General features: G+C 35.6%; 1 protein-coding gene across 2 annotated transcripts; it reads left to right on the plus strand.

The window, feature by feature from the left end:
- Positions 1-5,979: 5,979 nt before the first annotated feature.
- LOC111704063 (CREB-binding protein) lies at positions 5,980-20,018 on the plus strand. Of its 2 annotated transcripts, none has more exons than XM_023476192.1 (19): positions 5,980-6,598; positions 7,672-8,282; positions 9,173-10,330; positions 10,604-11,752; positions 11,826-11,983; positions 12,230-12,340; positions 13,512-13,643; positions 13,725-13,940; positions 14,149-14,260; positions 14,501-14,621; positions 14,732-14,865; positions 15,192-15,386; positions 15,962-16,261; positions 16,582-16,704; positions 17,164-17,358; positions 17,580-17,786; positions 18,039-18,317; positions 18,475-18,798; positions 18,868-20,018. In XM_023476192.1, exons 1-19 carry the CDS (start codon positions 6,532-6,534, stop codon positions 19,693-19,695), a joined length of 6,420 nt encoding a protein of 2,139 aa, XP_023331960.1. In that variant the 5' UTR covers positions 5,980-6,531; the 3' UTR covers positions 19,696-20,018. The 2 variants fall into 2 exon arrangements, with proteins under 2 accessions (XP_023331960.1, XP_023331961.1); XM_023476193.1 differs by having other exon boundaries at positions 18,481-18,798.
- Positions 20,019-20,580: the final 562 nt, after the last annotated feature.

Genomic DNA, 20,580 nt, shown 5'->3' on the forward strand with positions numbered 1-20,580 from the left:
GAAAGAATTTCTAACTATTTTCTCGTTTCTGACTTAAAGAAAGTCAGTCTTAATTTATCCTCTAAAAAAACTGTATTTATGTTACTTCTCATGAGTATCACAATACATATACCATTTAAGGTTACACAAAACCTGACAATCTAAGTAGAATAACAATAAGAAATATGATAATGATTGTATTGGACTATCAGGACTTTTGAAGACTAAAAGAGGAAAACAGGGATAAGCCCTTACTGGGCAAATATGACTAGAAAACTAGCATTTCATAAAACTGCTGTAGACTGCAATAGGGGACTTAATATATACAAAGTGAATATGACTAAGCCAGGGACTCGGAGAAACCAAGAAATACATGAAAAGACACTAAAAGAACAGAAATTCTTTGGCGCTTCGCGCACATAATTACCTCACCCAGATCCAGGTTAAGGTTAACATCCTGTTGACAGTATACATTTTAAAGCTGTTTGAAGTATATTTTTTGAAAACACAAGAACAAGCCATCAATATTATAATGATTTGGTATATTATTGAGCACTGAGCCAACCATTCAACATGTAAAAAAAGCTGTTTTTACCTCAAATCAAAGTTTTTTCTCTTTTACTGCTAGATTTTACAATAATATGATTGGTAATTACGGTCAGGGTAGATTATTATAGATTGTTATTTTCCTAATACGGGTTTTATAATGGGGCTGCAGATCAACCGTTAGGGGGGTGCACAAAAAAAACTTCGGCGCGTTGACGCGCGCCATAAGTGCACCCCCCTAGGCTAAACCTCCACTACGCCCCTGGCTGTACAGTGTGCTCTAATTTGTACTGATGTTAGGGAGCTTAATTACACTAATCCAAAATAATTTTTCAAAAGTCAAATGAGAAAGTACAGAACTATGGCAAAAAATAAACAGATTCGTCGGTAGATAAAATGAAATGTTATTAAACTACTATCAAAAACGATTGTCCAATAGACAGCGATATGTTACAAATTTCGTTAAAAAGTCTAAAAAAAATAACTGGATAATTAATTCATTCCGATGGACGACCCTGACAGAAAACTAGTAAATGCAAAAGAAACAAATCTCTAGAACTGATTTACCCTGTTTTTTAAAGAAAAATTTATGTTTAATAAGCAAACAAGCATTGCTTATTCTTTTAAAATTATGAGAATTGGCGTCTTTTATCAATTTTTCTAGAAATTTATTTTTGTTAAGTATAAATACTCTACCTTCTTATGCAAGAACACAATAATAAAAGGGTGATCTTTCTAAGAACTTAATGTTTGTGTGCTCCTTTGATCCATAACCTACCAGATGAACTAGATTCTTATTAAAAGTAGAACTAGGACTTATACATACAGGGTACGGATGAAAAAAACGGGATTTGGTTTTTTTTTTATTTTAGAAGGGGTCGTTAGTACCATGTGTCGTCTGATTCTTTTATTTGGTGGAAAATATGTCGAATTTCAAAAATTTCTCTGTTCACTTCAGCTAACCAATATTGTTTCAAAAAAAACATTCATATACATATAAGATAATTCTTCTGAGGCTTTTTGAGAATAATAATATCTAATAAGTACACCTAAACTTTGAACTTTATGGTCAAAACCCTAAAAAGAGAGGTTACAGCAATCCCGGCCCTAAGATTGTGAACTGCTTGAACTGCTTTGATGGATCATAGAAATAGAGATGGGCATCATTCTTTTGAACAAGCAAAATTTTTCGTGAAATAGGGTGTCGTTCAGAAAAAAATGAACGATTTACAACCGAAATGGATCGTTCAGTGAAATAAAAAAAATTATTGTTAATAAACGAACCATTTAAAATCGCTGGAACGAACTTGAAAAAACGATAGTTTTTTTTACTGAACGAACAAATTTTCAAAAAGATTTGGAAAAAAACGATCGTTTTTATTGAACGAACGATTTTTTGGAACTCTTTAAAACCGACATTTTTTTAACTGAACAAGCGATTTTTGGAAAACCTAGTTTTTTTTCTAAACCAACGATTTTACAAAACGAACGATTTTATTGAACGAACGAAATAGATGGGAAATAAACGATAATTTTGATAACGAACTAAATCAATTTTTTTTGAATGATTGAAAAAAAAATAACGAAATGGGTAGTTCACGATTGATGAACGACCGAAATGAAAAAAAGTCGAATGTGTCCATCTCTATTTAGGAATAGGCCATTTTTGCATACAGAAAAGAAGTAATTTGAAATATAAACCTTAAAGTAATCAAATTATGTATTCATTAATATAAATTCTAAGCATTATTATTTTTCTGTGCAATTTGGATTTGAAAATAATAATACTATTTATTAATTGTCCCACTAGATCAACAGATATGTTTTCCAATATTCGACACAGTTTTCCGCCAAACTTAAGCATCGCACGACAAATAGTCACATTTACGACCTCTTCTAAAAAAAACTATATACTATAGAGTACTTTGTCGTGTACATTTAAAGAATATTAGGACTGAAAAACGCTAATCCACGTTTATTGGATCACCCTGTGTGTATACAGTAGTAACCCGTCTACATTCTACACTCTACAGGGACTAACAGGTCGATGATGAAGTTATATCTGAGGTCGTCTACAGTTAAGTAGAACCAGGGTTACCCACAAAGGAATAAGACTTCAGAGACGACTGTACAGAATTTATACTGTCTGTTGATCCTTATATTTATGGTTCCCTTAAGTTTCTTTCTTTGTTTAATCATTGAATAATTGCTATAGAAAGATTATATTCAAGGCAGAAGACGTATTTTAAAACTTAGTCTAGCTCATCCTTTCCGGATAACCCTACATTTACCTAAAAATTCTTACAATTCAAATATTTACTAAGATAATTCATGTTCGCATGTCTTATGAATTGGACAGGAATAAATAAATTTAGCTGATTTGATGAAGTCTGACTGATATATATGGATCAATACATATTTAAAGAATATTGTAAAATTTCAAATTTAAATAAATTATTAAAATTAAAATACTCGAGTCGAGCTTGCTCGTTACTTCATGCTTTTAGATGTTTTTACCTTATCCTAAAAATAATTTTCTGATTCGTGCAACTAAAAATGTTCCATGTAATACTATCATTCATTTTATAGTGTCTCTGTCTAACCTTTAACTCTAATAACAACATAATATCTATTCTGCAGCAGGCCAGTAATAGGGGGTCACACTTACTGAGACAAAAAAGGAGAAAATGAATAAAGAAAAATTAAGAAGGAAACGAAAAATTAAAGAAAGAAGGAGAAAATTGACATAAAATCAAATTTTTCTTTAAAGTAAAGAAAAATTAAGTGTTCTCTGAAATAAATTTTTTGTGAATTTTTATTTCTGTCCTGTCTTGCGAAATTATATGGTTTACATTAAATTTTATATTGAGAAGCTTATTCTTTTCCCTTTTTTACTTAGACTAATAAGACGAATGAACTGCATTGTAAAGCAAAAAGGAACATGGAAACAAATTTAAATTATATACAAAATATGGCCAGGTTTAGGAGAAGCTGTTTATACTCATCCTAAAGTTTAAAACTTACAAGGGAGGTTTTTTTTCAAATTTTAGTTTTTAGAAAACTGAAGATTTTCATTCTTGAGCTCTTTAGTAATACATTTGTTTAAAGTTTAACTCAAATCTATTCATCTTATATATACTCCAGTTTTCTTTTGTTTTGATTTAAATATATCTTCTCAATAGCACGAAGGAAAGAAAACAGGCAAAATGTCTATCTTTATAAACTATAATGTGAAGTTAAAAATCTAGTTTTTTAGTCTTTATTCTTTAATTTGACCTTTGTTAAGTTTTTAGGATTAAAAAAATGTTCGAATGCGGTGCGCCCCTTATTTATCTAGATCTATGCTATTTTTTTTTACTTTTGTGCCCCCTTCCTTTAAATATGTGTAGCTACGGGCCTGCTGATTATGAGTTTTATGATTATACTATTTCTCGTTCTACCATCTTGTTACAAAGAAAATTAATCAAATCAAATCAAATCTTTTATTAGGCCACAAATTATACAATGTACATACATATAAATGCTAATTGAAAATAACAGACAATTAAGAGTATATTGTGGCCGGGGAGCTACAAGATAGCTCAGGCTGTTTACACATGAGCTCCCCTGGTTCAGCATAATATAGATAAGATTTAAACATTTTTCTATGTGCATGAATGGAGCACATAAATGGCGGAGTGTAGCAGCGGTGGCGGTTGGAGAGCAGGAGGCGGAGAAATGGCATCAAACTAATCAGTCAGGAATAAAAAAGTTAAGGGCTCAATAATGTTTTAGTCGGTTCTTGATAAAAATCAGGGGCGTAAATAAGGATTCTATTTTTTCATTTTTGATTTTATAGAAGTTCTTTTAAACAAGATAAACAGGTTACAGTTATCAAATATGATAATCAGTTAGAAGTTTGCCAGGTTCATTCTCAGAATGTTCTCTAGATTTGGAACTGAGTTTTTGCGACACACTCAAATATTCTAATCCCTAAATCTTTGCACCGAGTGGTTAAATTAAATGTTTACAATAGCCTTTAGAATTCAGAAAGATAAAAATATATTTTTTTACTAACCATAGAAGAATATTTCTACAATAACTCTTTAGGTTTTATTATTCCTGAGTTCTGTGATAATGATATTCGCCGATCTTTCTTTTCATTCTGCAGGGGGGGGGAGCACCCCCCTCTCAGGTGCTAGGGAAAGGCGCGCGCCCGGCCGCCCCTCCCCCCCTCTAGTTGCGACTCTGCTAATTTCTAATTTCTAAAATTTTCTTGTCGTCAATGTAGTATGTTAAGATCTTAAATAAATCTAATATGGAAATGACATTTTTTAGAAGTAAAAATGCTTTCTTCATTGCCCATACCCTTTTTTTCTATTAAAAACAATTGTAATGACATTGACTATTACTTTAGAATTTAGAATCATTTAGAATATGTTGACTTAAAATCTGAAATATCTGAAGTATCTGCACATTAAAATTATTTTCGTGAAAAAACTTAGTTTGGCAAAAAGTTTAAATAATTCTAATATGGAAATGACATTTTTTAGAAGTAAAAATGTATTCTTCATTGTATTTGCCCATACCCTTTTTTCTATTCACATCTAATTTTAATGACATTGACTATACTTTAGAATTTAGAATCATTTAGAATATGTTGACTTAAAATCTGAAATATCTGAAGTATCTGCACATTTGAATTATTTTCGTGCAAATTTTAAAAATATTCAATTTTAAAATCAACCTTTTTTGAAAATAAATTCTAAGGGGGGTACCCCCAGGATTCTTGGGGGGAGGTAAATAACCACAATAACCCCCCTTTTTCCGCCACTGATAAAAATCATCCAAAATCGATGCATCTTAACATTTTCTGAGGTTTAAAGATTAAAAAAATGTTTTATGCAAAAAGCTACAGAATTTTATAATGCGAGAAGCATTTTGTAAATATTTGTGTATTTATTATTGTTTCTACATACATAGATTTTACGTAGATTTGTAAAATTTTTGTTCAATAAATGTTTGAAAGATAGAAAAGGGGATTCAACTTTAAAATAAAGTGTTCGGACAATTAAAGTTTCATGAAGACGACAATTCTTCGCATCTGTGAATTACGAAAGCATTATAAAAATAGTGCGTAATTAAAATTTTCAAAATTTCTGCATTATTTCTTCCAAAAATTGACTAGAATTATGTTGGAATAATTAAAAACTTTAAAATTAAATTTATTTGATAATGTTGATGGTGGATTTACCTTTATTCGTTTTAAATTTTTAAAAGTTATTTAAATGTCGTATTACTCCGCGTAACCTGTATTCAGCGGAGCAATATTTTGACGTCACTCTTTGCGTCTTCAGAAACCTTCGAGCCCGAATTTGAACCAATGAGAGTAATTGTTGTGATCATCTGATTTTCACCGACCAATCACAGACCCTAATAAAGAGTAAGGTAGATTTGGCCCAACTCGGACAGTCTGGACTTTCAATATTGGTGTGTCGGCCATATTTCTTCGGAGGGAAGCTACGCTTGGTCTCTTCGCAAGCCAGTGTGATGGTTTTCCGACATTATTAAGGACAAATTTAATAATAAATTTTATAGTTAAAAGTTTACTCTATCGATATATCAGTTTATATCTGAGGATTTTGTCAGGATTAGTGCTAAAAAATGAATTAAAACTACCGAAGTGAACTTCTAAGACTACTCGGGCGAAGCCCGACTCCATCCGAATTTCATTAAAAAAATTCAGAACTTTTTTCTTCTTTTAATCAACGGAATGTGATTTGACCTATAACTCTCCTATATAAAAGTGATAGATATATGTAAGATGTAAACATTTAGTTATACACAAGTGAAAAATTTTAGAGGATGTAGGAAAAATGAAAGAAAATTCAAAACTTTTAATATATCCGCTCTGCCCGCCATCTTGCGGTGAGGGCTGAAACCACTCTTACTGGATCAGCTCAAAATGGCGAGGAATTTGGACTTGAAAATTTAAGAGAAACTATAGAAATCTTTGAATTTTTTTAAATGGCATCCTCAGATTCAATGGGGGATGGCCCCCCAACTAAAAAGGCCAAAATGGGCGGAGATGCAGGTAAATAATTTTACTTAATAAACTCGTAACAAAAACCCCGCCAAAATTTGCCGGCTGGGAAATGTTCTTAAACTTAAAGATAGTTTTATTAAAATTAGACATTTTAATATCGCGATTTTATTTTTTGGAAACAAAGAAACATTCCTTTTGGATCTGTCTTAGAGAAAGATTTTTGGACCTTGTACATCACCACTTGTTTCAAGTAATATTATAATTTTTAATTTTTTGTTTTGTTAGGGTTAGGTTAACACAAGTTATGGGCCGAGCGCTGCGGCTAGGACAGGCCAGTGGGGTGGGTGCTGCGGCCACATGACCAATTATATCCATGTGTTACATACGAGATCCATGTACAATTGATGGGTAGGGGAGGTCCAAAAATTGTTCTCTAGGAAATAACCTTCCTTTTCATGTGAAAAATATATAAATAACTTAATTCCTTATACCATTAATAAATAAAATTCTTTTTCTTTAAATTGTTTCCAAATCAACTAATGAGTAGAAATTTTCATGTTAAACCCAGTTTCGATAATGAAAAACATTGAACTACCTAAAATTCTAATTTATATGAAACATGAATATTACAACTATTACAACTTTTACTCTAAATGAACACTCAGTTTAAAGAAGTAAATAAGGTTTTCTCTGGTAAATTTTTGATTTATTATCAGAACTTTCAGTTATTTTTTTTTTGCTCGTTTTTCAAATATCTCTGTCTTTATGAGTAATCCAATCTTTTTAATATTATTCCAGTATCATAACATTTTATTCCAACAGTGGTTCATTATTCCCCCATCCCCGTCATTTTTTTTGTAAGAAATAAAATTATGTTTTAATATAATTTATTTTCTTGGATTTAAATTAAGTTTTGTTGAATGTTTTATTCTACTGTTTTAAACTTTTTATTCTTTCAATACAAATACAGATTTACCCCAATCTCGGAATTAAGTCAAAGCCGCGACGCGGTGCTCGATACGATCCCTAACATTTTAATTTTTGAAGATTGGGGAGGGGAGGGGACATCAACTTCAAAAACTTAACAAGAATTATTTTGGCATTAACTATTCGTATTTTAGAAATGTTGTCTGCACTCAACGACGATCTACCGGATGATCTATTGTGGAGCGTGGACTCAGGTGGGGCATCTAATGGATCTATGTCCAATGGTTCCATGGACCAGATGTCCTCTGGGCCACCCATGAGTGGAATGATGCAGGGAATGAGGGCCCCAGGTCCTGGTATGAACCAGATGAGTGGAATGAACCAGAATATGAATCTTGTGAACTCATTAAACAAGAATAAAACTAATGGTCCACTGTTAATTGGTTCCCCCGGTCCTCACCCCGATAGTATCGGAACCATAAACAGTTCAATGCAGAGTTCAATTTCCCAGGTTTCTATTGGACACCCGGGACAGATGTCAATGGCCCCGATGAGTTCTATGTCGGGGGAAATGACGATGGTGTCAAGTATGTCAAACATGCAGAACGTGCAAGGAATGCAGCAAATGCGTCCTATGATGGGCCAGAATACCATCATGTCCCAATCTGGTATGAACGGGCCAATGGTCCGGCATCAAATGGGTCCTATGGGAAACAACTCAATGCAGCGTCAGGGTCAACCCAATATGATTCAGGGCCAGCCTAGAATGATAAATGCCCCTGGTGGAGTCAGGATGCAGAATATGGTGAGTTAAATAGTTATTTGTAGTATTAATTTTCTTATAGGTACTGTTGGTGTAATTTTAAGCAACCCTACATTTCTAGAAGTGCATGCCGTTGCTTTTTGCATAATTAACGACGGTACCCATTGCGTATTAATACGATCATTATTGTGGAAGCTGAACACGTTTTTCAAATTTTCTGAACTGTTTCTATAACAAGACATCCTGAAGTCTCTTTTATAGACAACCCACAATTATAGTTAGTTAACTTTTACAGTGAAATCATGGACATTTCTTTTTTTCTAGAATCCATTTTTGAACTTTGTCGTGATATTTCAGTTTTTCATACTTGGTGCACTTAGAAATCGTCAATTTTCTCCAATTGCGCGAATAAACTTTAAAAAAATACGATCCGCGCAAGTATACATAACTTCTTTTCTTAAGAGGGGGGGGGGGCAATGATTTTCACGAAAATTTACACCTCGGACCTTTCATGGACATTTCAGTTCCACTGAAAATAAAAAAGGAATTTTTAGAAAGACAATGTTCCGGAATAGGGCAGGCCTGGCAAATCATTCTTTTTATGTTTTCAGTTTCAGTTAACTTGATAAATTATTTTTTCTTCCATAAGTTATATATGTTTTCTCGGAAATTATTTTAGGGTTTTATCTGCTGAGTGTTNGGGGGGGGGAATACATCAACTATTGGGCTAAAAGCAACTAGAGTAAAGAAGCTTGCAATTTTTTATTTTTGCGCCCAGAGGATTGGAAATAATTCCCTCTTGAAAAATTAACTCACAGTATCTAAATATCTTCATCAAAAAAAATTAAGCTTACCATTGGGTTTTTTTTTGATAAAGTTTTCGTTTTGGTTAAAAATATTTTAGTTTAGATTGTCTAAATGTTTGTTTTCAGCCTGGTATGATCGGAGGGCAACAGTTTCAATCCCAACAGAACCATCAGATGGGAATGGGAGGTAACATGGTACCTGGCTCCGCTCCTGTCAACCTTCCTCCCCGCTATCCATCCCAACTAGATCAAAACTCCCAACCCAATGTTGGAAATCAGAATATGGTTGGAAACAATGGGTCTATGGTACAACAAGGTTCCAACGGGAACATGAATCCCGGTGGGTTAAACCAGCTTCAAATGCTTCCAAACACGATGAACCAAGTGATGAATTCAGGTGTTAATACCAGTGTTCCAGGGGGTGTCCCTGGTGTGCCAGGACCTCCTTCCTCTGCAGACCCAGAGAAACGAAAACTTATCCAACAACAGCTTGTTCTTCTCCTTCACGCACACAAGTGTCAACGTCGGGATAGAGAACAACAAGCCTTGGGACAAGGAGCAGAGATACGACCTTGTACCCTTCCACACTGTCGAACTATGAAGGATGTTTTGAACCATATGACGACATGTCAGGCGGGAAGGGATTGTAAGATACCACACTGCTCCAGTTCACGTCAAATCATAGCTCATTGGAAGCATTGTAACCGTCAGGATTGTCCTGTTTGTTTACCTTTGAAGCAAGCGGATCCCCGCCGTAATCCAAATGATCTTATGTCTCCTCCTGGAGCTGTTGTTCAGCGACCACCTGGGCCTCAGCAAATGAATATGCAAGGAGTTTCACCAAACGGCAACGCGCCCTCCCCCCAACCCGGTCAACCCAGTCAGGCCAATCTAGAAGCGGCCCGCCGTGCTCTCGGCATATCTAATGATAACCTTGCTCAACCCAGACCTCAGATGTCTAATATGCCGGTGAGACAAAATCTGAACCCCCAGCTGAACCAACAGCAGGCCCAAATGGGCGGCCAGGTCCGCCCTGGTATGTCGGTGATGATGGGGCCTGGGCCTAGAATGTCCCAACCTTCTGCCATCAACCGTCCACCCCTTCCTAGCTCGGCAGGTCCACAGTACGATCAGATCGCTAGTACGCTGATGGAACCAACGAGAAACGTGTTACCGGATGAAATACAGAATACTGTGATTGCGGCCCCTGTACAGAGCACGAAAGAATGGCACAATATGGTAACTCCGGACCTTAGAAACCATCTTGTACATAAACTAGTTCAGGTAATTTGATTTTAAAGGAATAAAAGCGCATAATAATTGATCACTTAATTCAAATGCTAATTTTCTAATTCCGGCATTAGGTTGCAAAGATATTGGTTTTCGAAATTTAGTATTCGAGGCGAGTAATCAATTCTTTTACCACAAAAATAAAGTTTTAAAACTCAAATTCAAAAACAATTTTCGAGTTTTCAGATTTTTATGATTATTTAGTTCATTTTATAAAGCAAAAACAAGTATTGGTTAAATAATCTAAATAATATTTTTTTGTTCTAGGCAATATTTCCTACTCCAAATACACATGATGTTTTGGATGAACGTCTTCGTAGTCTTGTAGCATATGCGCGTAAAGTGGAGGGGGACATGTATGAAGCTGCTAACTCTAGAAATGAATACTACCATTTACTCGCCGAGAAAATATACAAAATTCAGAAGGAGTTGGAGGAGAAGCGACGTCGAAGGCAGGAAATGCCACCACAGGGTCGCCCTCCACAACAGCAGGTTGGTCCCCAGGGTGTGATGGGTCAGCAGATGATGAACCACGAGGGTCAGGATCCTGCAACATCTTCAGGATCTATGAATAGTGATCTACTACGTCGTCAGCTGCAGCAGCCTGGTCAGATTAGACCTCCCATGAGTAATAATACAGTTAATCAAAACAATGCTCTTCAACATATGAATGATACAGCACTAATAGGAGGACAATCTCAGTTAGAAAATTTACTTAAGAAGAGTGCAAATGAAATTGACCCCAGCGAGCTTGCCAAGGCGCATGAGATGCGTACTAAGGTTCCCTCCGTAGAACCTATATCGGGAATGCCCCCAACCTCACATCAACAACAGATGGGGAGCACTAACAATATGAATGGTCCAAGCTCAGATATTAAAATGGAGTTGGAGATGAAGCAAGAAGCGGAGATTAAGACTGAAATCAAACCTGAGATTGATGTGAAGCAGGAACCGATGGAAACCAACTTCTCCGACCAACCTGATGTCAAAGTAAAGACGGAGACTGACGTCAAGACTGAGGTCAAGGAAGAGCCAAGGTCGAGTGAACCAACTCCAAAGAAAGAGGAGGAAGAGACCCAGAATCCGGTTCCAACCAAGACGGAGGAGGTTGTGGTGAGGAAGGTCACCTTCTCCAAAGACGAACTGAGGAATGCGCTTCTACCTCCCTTGGAGAAAATGTGGGCCATTGAACCTGATGCGATTCCATTCCGCTCACCTGTAGATCCTAATGCGCTCGGGATACCGGACTATTTTGAAATCATCCGAACTCCGATGGATATGTCGAGTATCCGGCGTAAACTGGATACTGGAGCCTACCAGGACCCCTGGGAGTTTGTTAATGACGTGTTTCTCATGTTTGAGAATGCCTGGGTTTACAACAGGAAGACGTCGAGGGTTTATAGATATTGTACAAAGGTGACGACTTTTTCTTATATAACATATTTTATTCAATACATAGTTTCAGTTTTTTAATTCTTATTTTTTTCAGTTGTGCGAAGTTTTCGAAGCCGAGATCGATCCAGTAATGCAATCCCTTGGGTTCTGTTGTGGAAGGAAACATACATATTCTCCCAACACTATGTGCTGCTATGGTCAGCAGTTGTGTACCATTGGGCGGGATTGCAAATATTTCTACTTTGATAACAAGTACGTGATTATTGAAATCTTAGACTTAAAAATGTAATTTAGAAGAAGTTTTAAAATCTTTTCTATTTTTAATGTAATTTTACAAGTTATATCATTAATAGGCAAATAATGCAGAATTGAGGGTAAAATAAATTGTTAAAATTTGAGGAAAATACGAATTTTAAAAAGTTTTTAGACTATTGGAACGGTTAAAACAATTAACTCTTTCATGGGTTTATGATAAAAATTAAAAAATTATTTTTTTAGGAACCCCACTCCCAGCTTGTTCTCTGATAAATACACCTTCTGCGACAAATGCTTCAGCGATATACCAGGCGACTCCGTCTCATTGGGTGATGATCCTAGTCAGCCTCAAACGTAAGTTTCTCAAATTATTCGTAATTTTTTTAACAAATCTGAAAAAAGTATGCTCAGAGATGAAAACTTTAGAATTGGATACCCTAAATCCTGATCGCTTAATCTTAATATCCACCATGGAAACTTTTTAATTCGCTCTTATTGGATATCACATTTCCTACTACGTGTAATAAAGATACGTTGCATTACAAATACAGATACGATGCTATATCTATAGAACTAATATACGATTGAAGTAACGTCAGCTGTTCACAAGTTGGCTTTAAGAGCATTTAAACAAATACAAATTTAATCATTTTATTATGAACTTCTTAAAAACATATTTCATTTGATTTGAGGTCTGAAGTCCCTTTTGTACGTTAGTCTTAATAAACATTGATCCAAAAATGACGTGCGTTCAATCGATCATTAGTCCAATTGATATGACACCACAAATGCGGGAAAATTAAAAATCGGATTTTCATAAGTTAAAGGGAGCATCTCTAATCTCTAGAAATTAGTCTTGAGATTAGCAAAAAGTGAGGATTAAGCATTGATCTTGATATCCACCATTCTAAAGTTTTAGCTCAGGATGATTTTTAATCTTGTTCTTCCAGAACCTCTTCTCGGAGCATAAAATATGCAAATCAGGCACAATTCTTGATAACTCTGTCCGGGCCTTTATAAAATTTTTAAGCACTCTAAATTTAAATTTAATGGAAAGAAGTAGCTTGATTAACGTTTTCTGAAGCGTGTTTTTACCAGTGCTTAGGATCCGGATCCGCAAGATTTTGGCTTCCTGGATCCGGATCCGCAAAAATATGCTTATCCACGGATCCGGATCCAAGGGGAAAATATCAACCAAAAACTGCAAAAAAAAACTTTTTTACTCCTAAAACCCAAATCTGAATTTTTGAAAAAAGAGAGATTATAAAAATGTCCTTACTTCTGAATGGTTCATCAAGTTTTAGAATAAAAATAGGTGGGAAAAAAATAAAATAAAAAATTTGAAAATTATTTTTTGTTGAAAAAATTCAGTAAATCTCAAAGAAAGGGCCTGGATCCGGAGACATTTTTTTCCAGTGCGGATCCAGGATCCGGATCCGCATCAAAATTAAATGTATCCTAAGCACTGGTTTTTACTATTAAAATATGGAAAAGTGTATTTTATTTTAAAAATACTGTTGTTCAGGTTAATAAAAAAAGACGAGTTTAAGACGGCTAAGAACGATGTACTCGAACTTGAACCTTTCGTCACTTGCTCCGACTGCTGTAGAAAACTGCATCAAGTCTGTGTCCTCCACTTTGAACAGATATGGAAAGAGTAAGTTTAAATTTTAATTTTTATTTCTAAATTTTGTTAAAAGTTCTTGCAAGTTTGTTTTCTAACTAAGCTTTATTCTAGATTTAAATGTGAAGGCTGCCACAAGGCGCAAGGGACAAAGAAGAAAGAAAACCGGTTTACCGCGAAACGGTTGGCAACAACCCGACTCGGCAGCTATATAGAAACCAGGGTTAACAATTTCCTTCGAAAAAAGGAGGCTGATGCGGGTGATGTTCATATTCGGGTTGTATTCAGCGGAGATAAACATGTGGAGGTTAAACCTGGGATGAAACACAGGTAAAAAATATACATTTTATTAGGTACCATATCTCAGTAGTCAGTATCATTAGTTTTGCGTTAAATCCCATTTTATTATTTTTGAGTAATAATCGCAATTTTCGAATACATTTTAACTACTCATATAATTTTAATATTTTAATAATTCTTCATTATTTTTTCTTTCTGGGAGCTATTTGAAAGAGTTGTTTTACTCTGTGTGTTTTAGGTATGTGGATACTGGGGAGATGTTGGATAATTTCCCATACAGAGCTAGAGCAATGTTTGCTTTCGAGGAACAGGATGGAGTTGATGTTTGCTTCTTTGGGATGCACGTTCAGGTACCATATCCTCCAATCTTGCTAATTGTCCCATACACATAGCAAATTTTAGTCTTTAACAGCGGAGGGGATCTTTTATCTTGAAATTCTTGAATAAACGTTTTTTTTATTGTTTTCATAATTCAAATAAACCTTTATATTTCCCCTTTCTTCAATATTTCACTGTTGATTTTAAATTTACATACACATACAACTTAGTTTGGCAAAAAAGTTTAAATAATTATAATTAATGTATTTTAGGAGTATGGTTCCGAGTGTCCCCAGCCTAACACACGGCGTGTATATGTGGCGTACCTAGATTCTGTTCATTTCTTTAAACCTAGACACTTCAGAACATCAGTTTATCATGAAATTTTATTAGGTAAGAACATCTTTTCCACTAGAGATGGAACCACACTCAACGGTCAACATGGTTTATTACTCTTAATTTGGAGAAAAAATGTCAAGTTAAGTTAACATTTTCTATTCCAGGTTACCTTGACTACATGAAAAAGCTTGGTTATACAATGGCTCATATCTGGGCTTGTCCTCCAAGTGAAGGGGACGATTATATCTTCCATTCTCATCCTAATGAACAGAAAATACCGAAACCAAAGAGACTCCAGGTAAATGGAACAGTTACATTTTTGGTTTTTTATAGAAATCTTTTAAGCTTTTATTTATCCAATATATTTTTTTATTTTTCCAATATATCTGATATGTTGCCATTAACTAGAAAGCATAGAATTTTCAAGCGATTATAAGACCGTCGAAAGTTATCTTTAATTAAAATTTAGCTTGCAAACGCTGTAATGTTACTGAAGAACTTTATGTGTCTTGAAAACAAATATTTCTCAGGAAAATATTTACACTCCGTTATAACTTCTAAAAAAAGCATTGTTGTAAGAATTTTAGTTATTTTTCACGCATTATTCACTGAATGATTATCTAGGAATGGTATAAGAAGATGCTTGACAAGGGAATTATTGAACGGATAGTCCTGGACTACAAGGACATCTACAAACAGGCCTTAGAGGATAATATCCAAACACCAGCTGAGCTGCCCTACTTCGAGGGGGACTTCTGGCCGAACGTCATGGAGGATAACATCAGGGAGCTGGAGGAAGAGGAGGCTGCTAGAAAAAGGGTACGTTCTTTTTAATGAGTAAAAATTTACCGATATTGTTTTGAGATATCCTTCATCTCTTTTTTCTTCTGCTAGATGTCGACAATCAAATATTTATTCAGTCTTTGCTTTGCAACTTCGTTTCCAAGAAGAATTATTTTATAAAATAGGCACAGTATTTATACATACAAAATCAGTAATCACAAAAATTATCTTAGTCCGTAAAATCTGTCATAAATATCAACTTGGTCCATAAAATCTGCATCCTTTTTAATATTCTATAAAAAAAAATTAAAAAAATAGGAAATATTTGACTTGGAAATATTTGACTTGGAAATTTACTATAAAAAATGCCAAAAGATTGTTTTTTGATAAGTTCGTGGTTTTACTAATTCTGCTATATGATGCACGTGTTTAAATTTCAAGCTATTTATAGAACTGTTTCTTATCATATTTATAAAATCAACCAATCGTATCTTAATTTAAAACAAAATATTTCGGATTTTTTATTAAACATGCACAACAAAGATGTGAAAAGAAATATGATTTGAACCAAATTTGACCCACTGAAGGTTCTAATTGTCTAATTGCATTAGGAGATGGAGGAGGCTGAACGTCTGGCCGCTGCAGCTGAGGCTGAGGATGAACCCGAGGTCGGAGAGCCTGGTCCTGACGGGAAGAATAAGAAAGGAAACAAGAAGAATCAAAAGAAGAAGAAAACCAATGCACAGAGGAAAGCTAGCGCCAAGAAACCGAACCAAGGGACGAGTGATCTATACAGTAAAATATTCGCTACAATGGAGAAACATAAAGAGGTTTTCTTCACGATACGACTACATAGCGCTCAGTCAGCCGCCAGCCTTGGTACAATTGTTGATCCTGATCCTCCGATGTCTGTAAGTTATCAACTTTTTTCATTTTGATAAAATATAGAGCCTTATTCTGGAACAATTCTTATTTTCAATAATTTTCTTATCACATTGTTCCCTTCCAAAGAATATTTAATCCTTACAGGGGCGTAAATAAGGGGTGTTATTTGAGATAATAATCTTGGGGTAATTATCCCCACCGAGTTCTCCGCTAATAACGAAATTAGCAGGGGGGGGNTGGTCAAATTAATAAATGTTAATAAGCGGGATGGAATTATTTTGGATGTATTTATAGTCTTCTTATCAAAATTATGTTTGAATTTCATCATAATAGTTAATTTATTTAGTGTGATATGATGGATGGTCGGGATGCTTTTCTAACTCTGGCTCGGGAGAAACATCTTGAGTTCAGTTCTCTTCGTCGATGCAAATACTCAACACTTGCACTTATATATGAACTCCATACTCAGGTAATTATTTTGTGTACAATGTTTAAACCTTATGTTTATGACGTATAACATGTCCCTAAAATTCTGAGTTATGTTGATTTGTTTAGGATTAGTTTTATTGAACTCAAGTGGATAGATTGTAAATTAAGCTAGGAATTATTGAGGAATTCCGGAAAGCTAGGCATTAACTACATTGTTTGTTAAAAACTAGTCCTCATACGTGACATTTGAATGTCATTCTACTCTAAAGGACTTTTTTGGATGGATTGTGATGTAGGATGTGGGATGTAGAATGTAGAATGTAGAATGTAGAATGTAGAATGTAGAATGTAGGTTGTAGAATGTAGATGTAGGCTGAAATGAATTTCGTCTAAAATCTTATGTTTTAATAATATTGTATTATCGATTAATTTGGTTTCAATCTTTGCATCTTTGATATTACTTCATTATTATGATATTACTAATTTCTGTTGTATTCAGGGTCAGGATAAGTTTGTGTACACATGTAACGGATGTCAGAAGAGCGTAGAGACCAGATATCACTGTACGGTTTGTGATGATTTCGACCTGTGTGTTTCCTGCTACCAGGAGAAGGGACATATACATAAGATGGAGAAACTTGGTTTTGATCTGGACGGAGGAGCAACAGAGGCAGCAGCTACAAACAATCCACAGGTTTGCAACCGTCTTTTATCTTTAAAAATAAGTCGAAAATTATCTTGACGTTTCACCTAAAATTGTCTTATGTTGGAATTTGGGTTAAAAAAAAACGTGTTAACTGTTTTATGTTAGTTTTTTTTATCATCAACACTTTCTCTGATGTATATCATTATTTTAGTTACAAATGCAGTTGTGGTTCCTCTTGAAATTAAAATATCATTAATGAATTTTTATAGGAGGCGCGTAAAAATTCAATCCAGCGTTGCATCCAGTCCCTTGTTCATGCCTGCCAGTGTCGAGATGCTAACTGTCGTTTGCCCTCTTGTCATAAGATGAAGAGGGTAGTTAGTCACACCAAGGCGTGTAAGAGAAAGACGAACGGTGGTTGTCCAATCTGTAAGCAGCTCATTGCACTGTGCTGCTACCACGCTAAACTTTGTCAGGTAGGGATTATTAATTTTAACAATTGTAGAACAAATTAATGACAATTTTCTAAGACTGGTTGAATGGTTTTGAAATTCTGTAATCGAATTCAAATCGATAAAAAAAATTATTGTGGAATAAGCATCACGGAATTACATTTTTTACATTTTTTCATTAACTTTATCTTTTACTAAATTTGCTGAATTTTCCCCACATTTTAAAAATACCTGGTGACAAGGTAAAAAGCATATTTTTCATTTGTTTTAATTCAGGAAGCGAAATGTCCTGTCCCCTTCTGCTTAAACATTAAGCAAAAGTTACGTCAGCAGCAGTTACAGCAGCGTCTACAAGAAGCTGCCATGATGCGCCGACGTATGGCTCAGATGAATGCTAGAATGAACGCAGGCTTACAGAACGGACCGGCAAGCTCTGGAAAGGGATTGCCGGCACCGGCAGCTTCTGCTCCGATGGCAGTTGCAAATCCATTACAAAATGCCGCCGGAAAACCTGGAGCACAACCAAACCAGGGTGTTCTAGAGGCGGTTAAAAAGGTAGGAAAAGTTTTATTTTCGAAAGAGGAAAGAAGAACTGATCCACAAAGTCAATTTTCACAAGAATGATTTTTTTTTTGTTGATAAAACCAAATGATTTGATTTGTTTGAGTCTAAAATCTGCTGGGTTTGTGTTGAACTGATTTCACTGTTACAGGTTCAGGAAGAGGCTAAACAGCAGCAGCAGCAGGTTGGGATGCGTATGCCAGATCCTACACAGCGTCCGGTCAACCCAGCTATGATGCAACAGCAACATGCGGTCCGACAACAACAACCACCCCAACAGGTGGGCATGCGTCAAACTATGCCGATGAGTGGACAGTGGCAGTCCGGCATGCAGCAACAACAACCCCAGGGAATGCAGCAGAGGCCTATGATGCAGGGTGTCCAAGGACAGGTCCCAGGACCTCCTGGACCTATACCTGGACAACCTGAACAAGGTCAACGACAAACTATGCAGAGCTTACAGCAGCTTATACAGGTATAGTTATCAACATTAAAAGATTGTTTCTCAATTTTGTTTATTCTTTATAACTGGGTTATTTTTTAGGCATTGAGATCTCCGCAGTCTCCCCAGCAACAGCAGCAGGTTCTGCAGATACTTAAATCTAATCCTAGCTTGATGGCAGCATTCATTAAACAACGTCAACACCACCACAACAACAGTGGACAAGGTGGAAACCAAGCTCCTGGAAATACACAGATAAATCTATCCCAGATACAGCAGGGAGCAAACCAGATGATGTCTAGTATGACGGGGGGAGGGCAGGTACCTAATCAACCTATGGGGATGAATCAAGGTCTAGGAATGAATCAACCACAGCAAGGTATGGGTCCACAGCCTATGGGAATGAATCCCGGGATGATGCAGCATCAAAACCAACGATTTCGCCCGATCCACCTTCAACAGCAGGGCGGACAGTTTGGAGGCGGGGCTCAGTTTCAACAGCCGGCTCCGCCCTACCAGGGTAATATGGGTCCTCGTGGTATGAATCCTGGTTTCCAAAACAATATGGGAATGAGACAACCCGTCCCAGGAGGTATGATGCAAGGGAACATGATGAACCAACAAATGCTCTCCCAGGTTAGATCTCCCTCCCCTGGTATGCCGGTCAGATCTCCGAACCCTGCTGCTTCCCCCCGTCCTGTTCCAGGTATGGTTCAGAGTCCACACAATAACTCCCCGCACCATCACATGGGTCAGGTCGGGGATGATGTCAACGGGACCTCAGGAGTCATGATGCTCGGTCAACAGACCTCCATGGCATCTAACATGAACATACAAACCTCCATGATGGAAAATTCCGGAGGTCAACCCCAAGAACCCTCGTCGATGACCCCCCAGGATCAACTAAGTAAATTCGTTGAGACCCTATAACATAGGATACGCCTTAGCGGCTCCGATCCATACTTATACACCAGAACCTAACCATACATACCTTCAGAGTAAACTGTTCAATCAGATAGTTATATGATAGGAGGACAGACGAAAAGTGAATCAGTGATACGTCTGCCCCAGGGCCGTATAAACGGTAGTGAAGGATTCCATTGGAACGTTAACAGAGTCAAACTCACCTCGTTGTTGGATATTCACTTGTTTTTGTTAAGATTTGATTTTGGCGAAATAATAAAAATATTTTATTCGTCGACCCGATCTATTTACCTATTTTCTATGAATAATAAATAAGTTCTGAATTTAAACGTATTCTTGAATAGAAGTGAATTTTAGCTCTGCGTTGTAGGATTTTTTTTATTATATTGAATTATTATCCTATAATTAAGTCTACAGTCTATGTCTTAAATACACACAAGAGCATTTGACATGTTGAAGATTAAATTAGTTTGATCCCAAATAACAGAACCAATTATGTTTTTTATTAAAAAGGTTGAAAATTCGTGTAAAATTCTGATTGGCCAAAAAAATGTCGTTTAAGTTCCACACTTAAATTTTATCAATGTAAAATCTAGACAATTTTTCGTTGATTCTGAATTTATTCTCTCTAGGTGCTGACAATATTTACAAAATTTGGGTTAGCGATTCCTTAATCTCATTCTCATCATTCTCATATTTAAATATTAATGCATAATTCTCTGAAAGCTGAACGATTTTTAAATAACATGTAAATTGAAGACAAACGTTCTAATTTTAAGTTACAATCTTTTTAATTAAGTCGAGAGAAATATAAAAATATCTAAAATACTTCAATTGAGTGACTTGATGAATGATAATGACTAAAAAAGTTTATTTTCTCTTTTAAACAGA

The sequence above is a fragment of the Eurytemora carolleeae genome, unplaced genomic scaffold (assembly GCF_000591075.1).
Source record: "Eurytemora carolleeae unplaced genomic scaffold, Eaff_2.0 scaffold582, whole genome shotgun sequence".
NCBI classification, from domain to species: Eukaryota; Metazoa; Arthropoda; class Copepoda; order Calanoida; family Temoridae; genus Eurytemora; species Eurytemora carolleeae.

Bases quoted from the DNA above. Each gene is read 5' to 3' on its own strand.
- LOC111704063 (XM_023476192.1), top strand. From the start codon at position 6,532: ATGGCATCCTCAGATTCAATGGGGGATGGCCCCCCAACTAAAAAGGCC. The intron at 10,331-10,603 runs GTAATTTGATTT...TTTTTGTTCTAG, and splicing joins TTGTACATAAACTAGTTCAG to GCAATATTTCCTACTCCAAA. The intron at 17,787-18,038 runs GTAGGGATTATT...GTTTTAATTCAG, and splicing joins ACCACGCTAAACTTTGTCAG to GAAGCGAAATGTCCTGTCCC.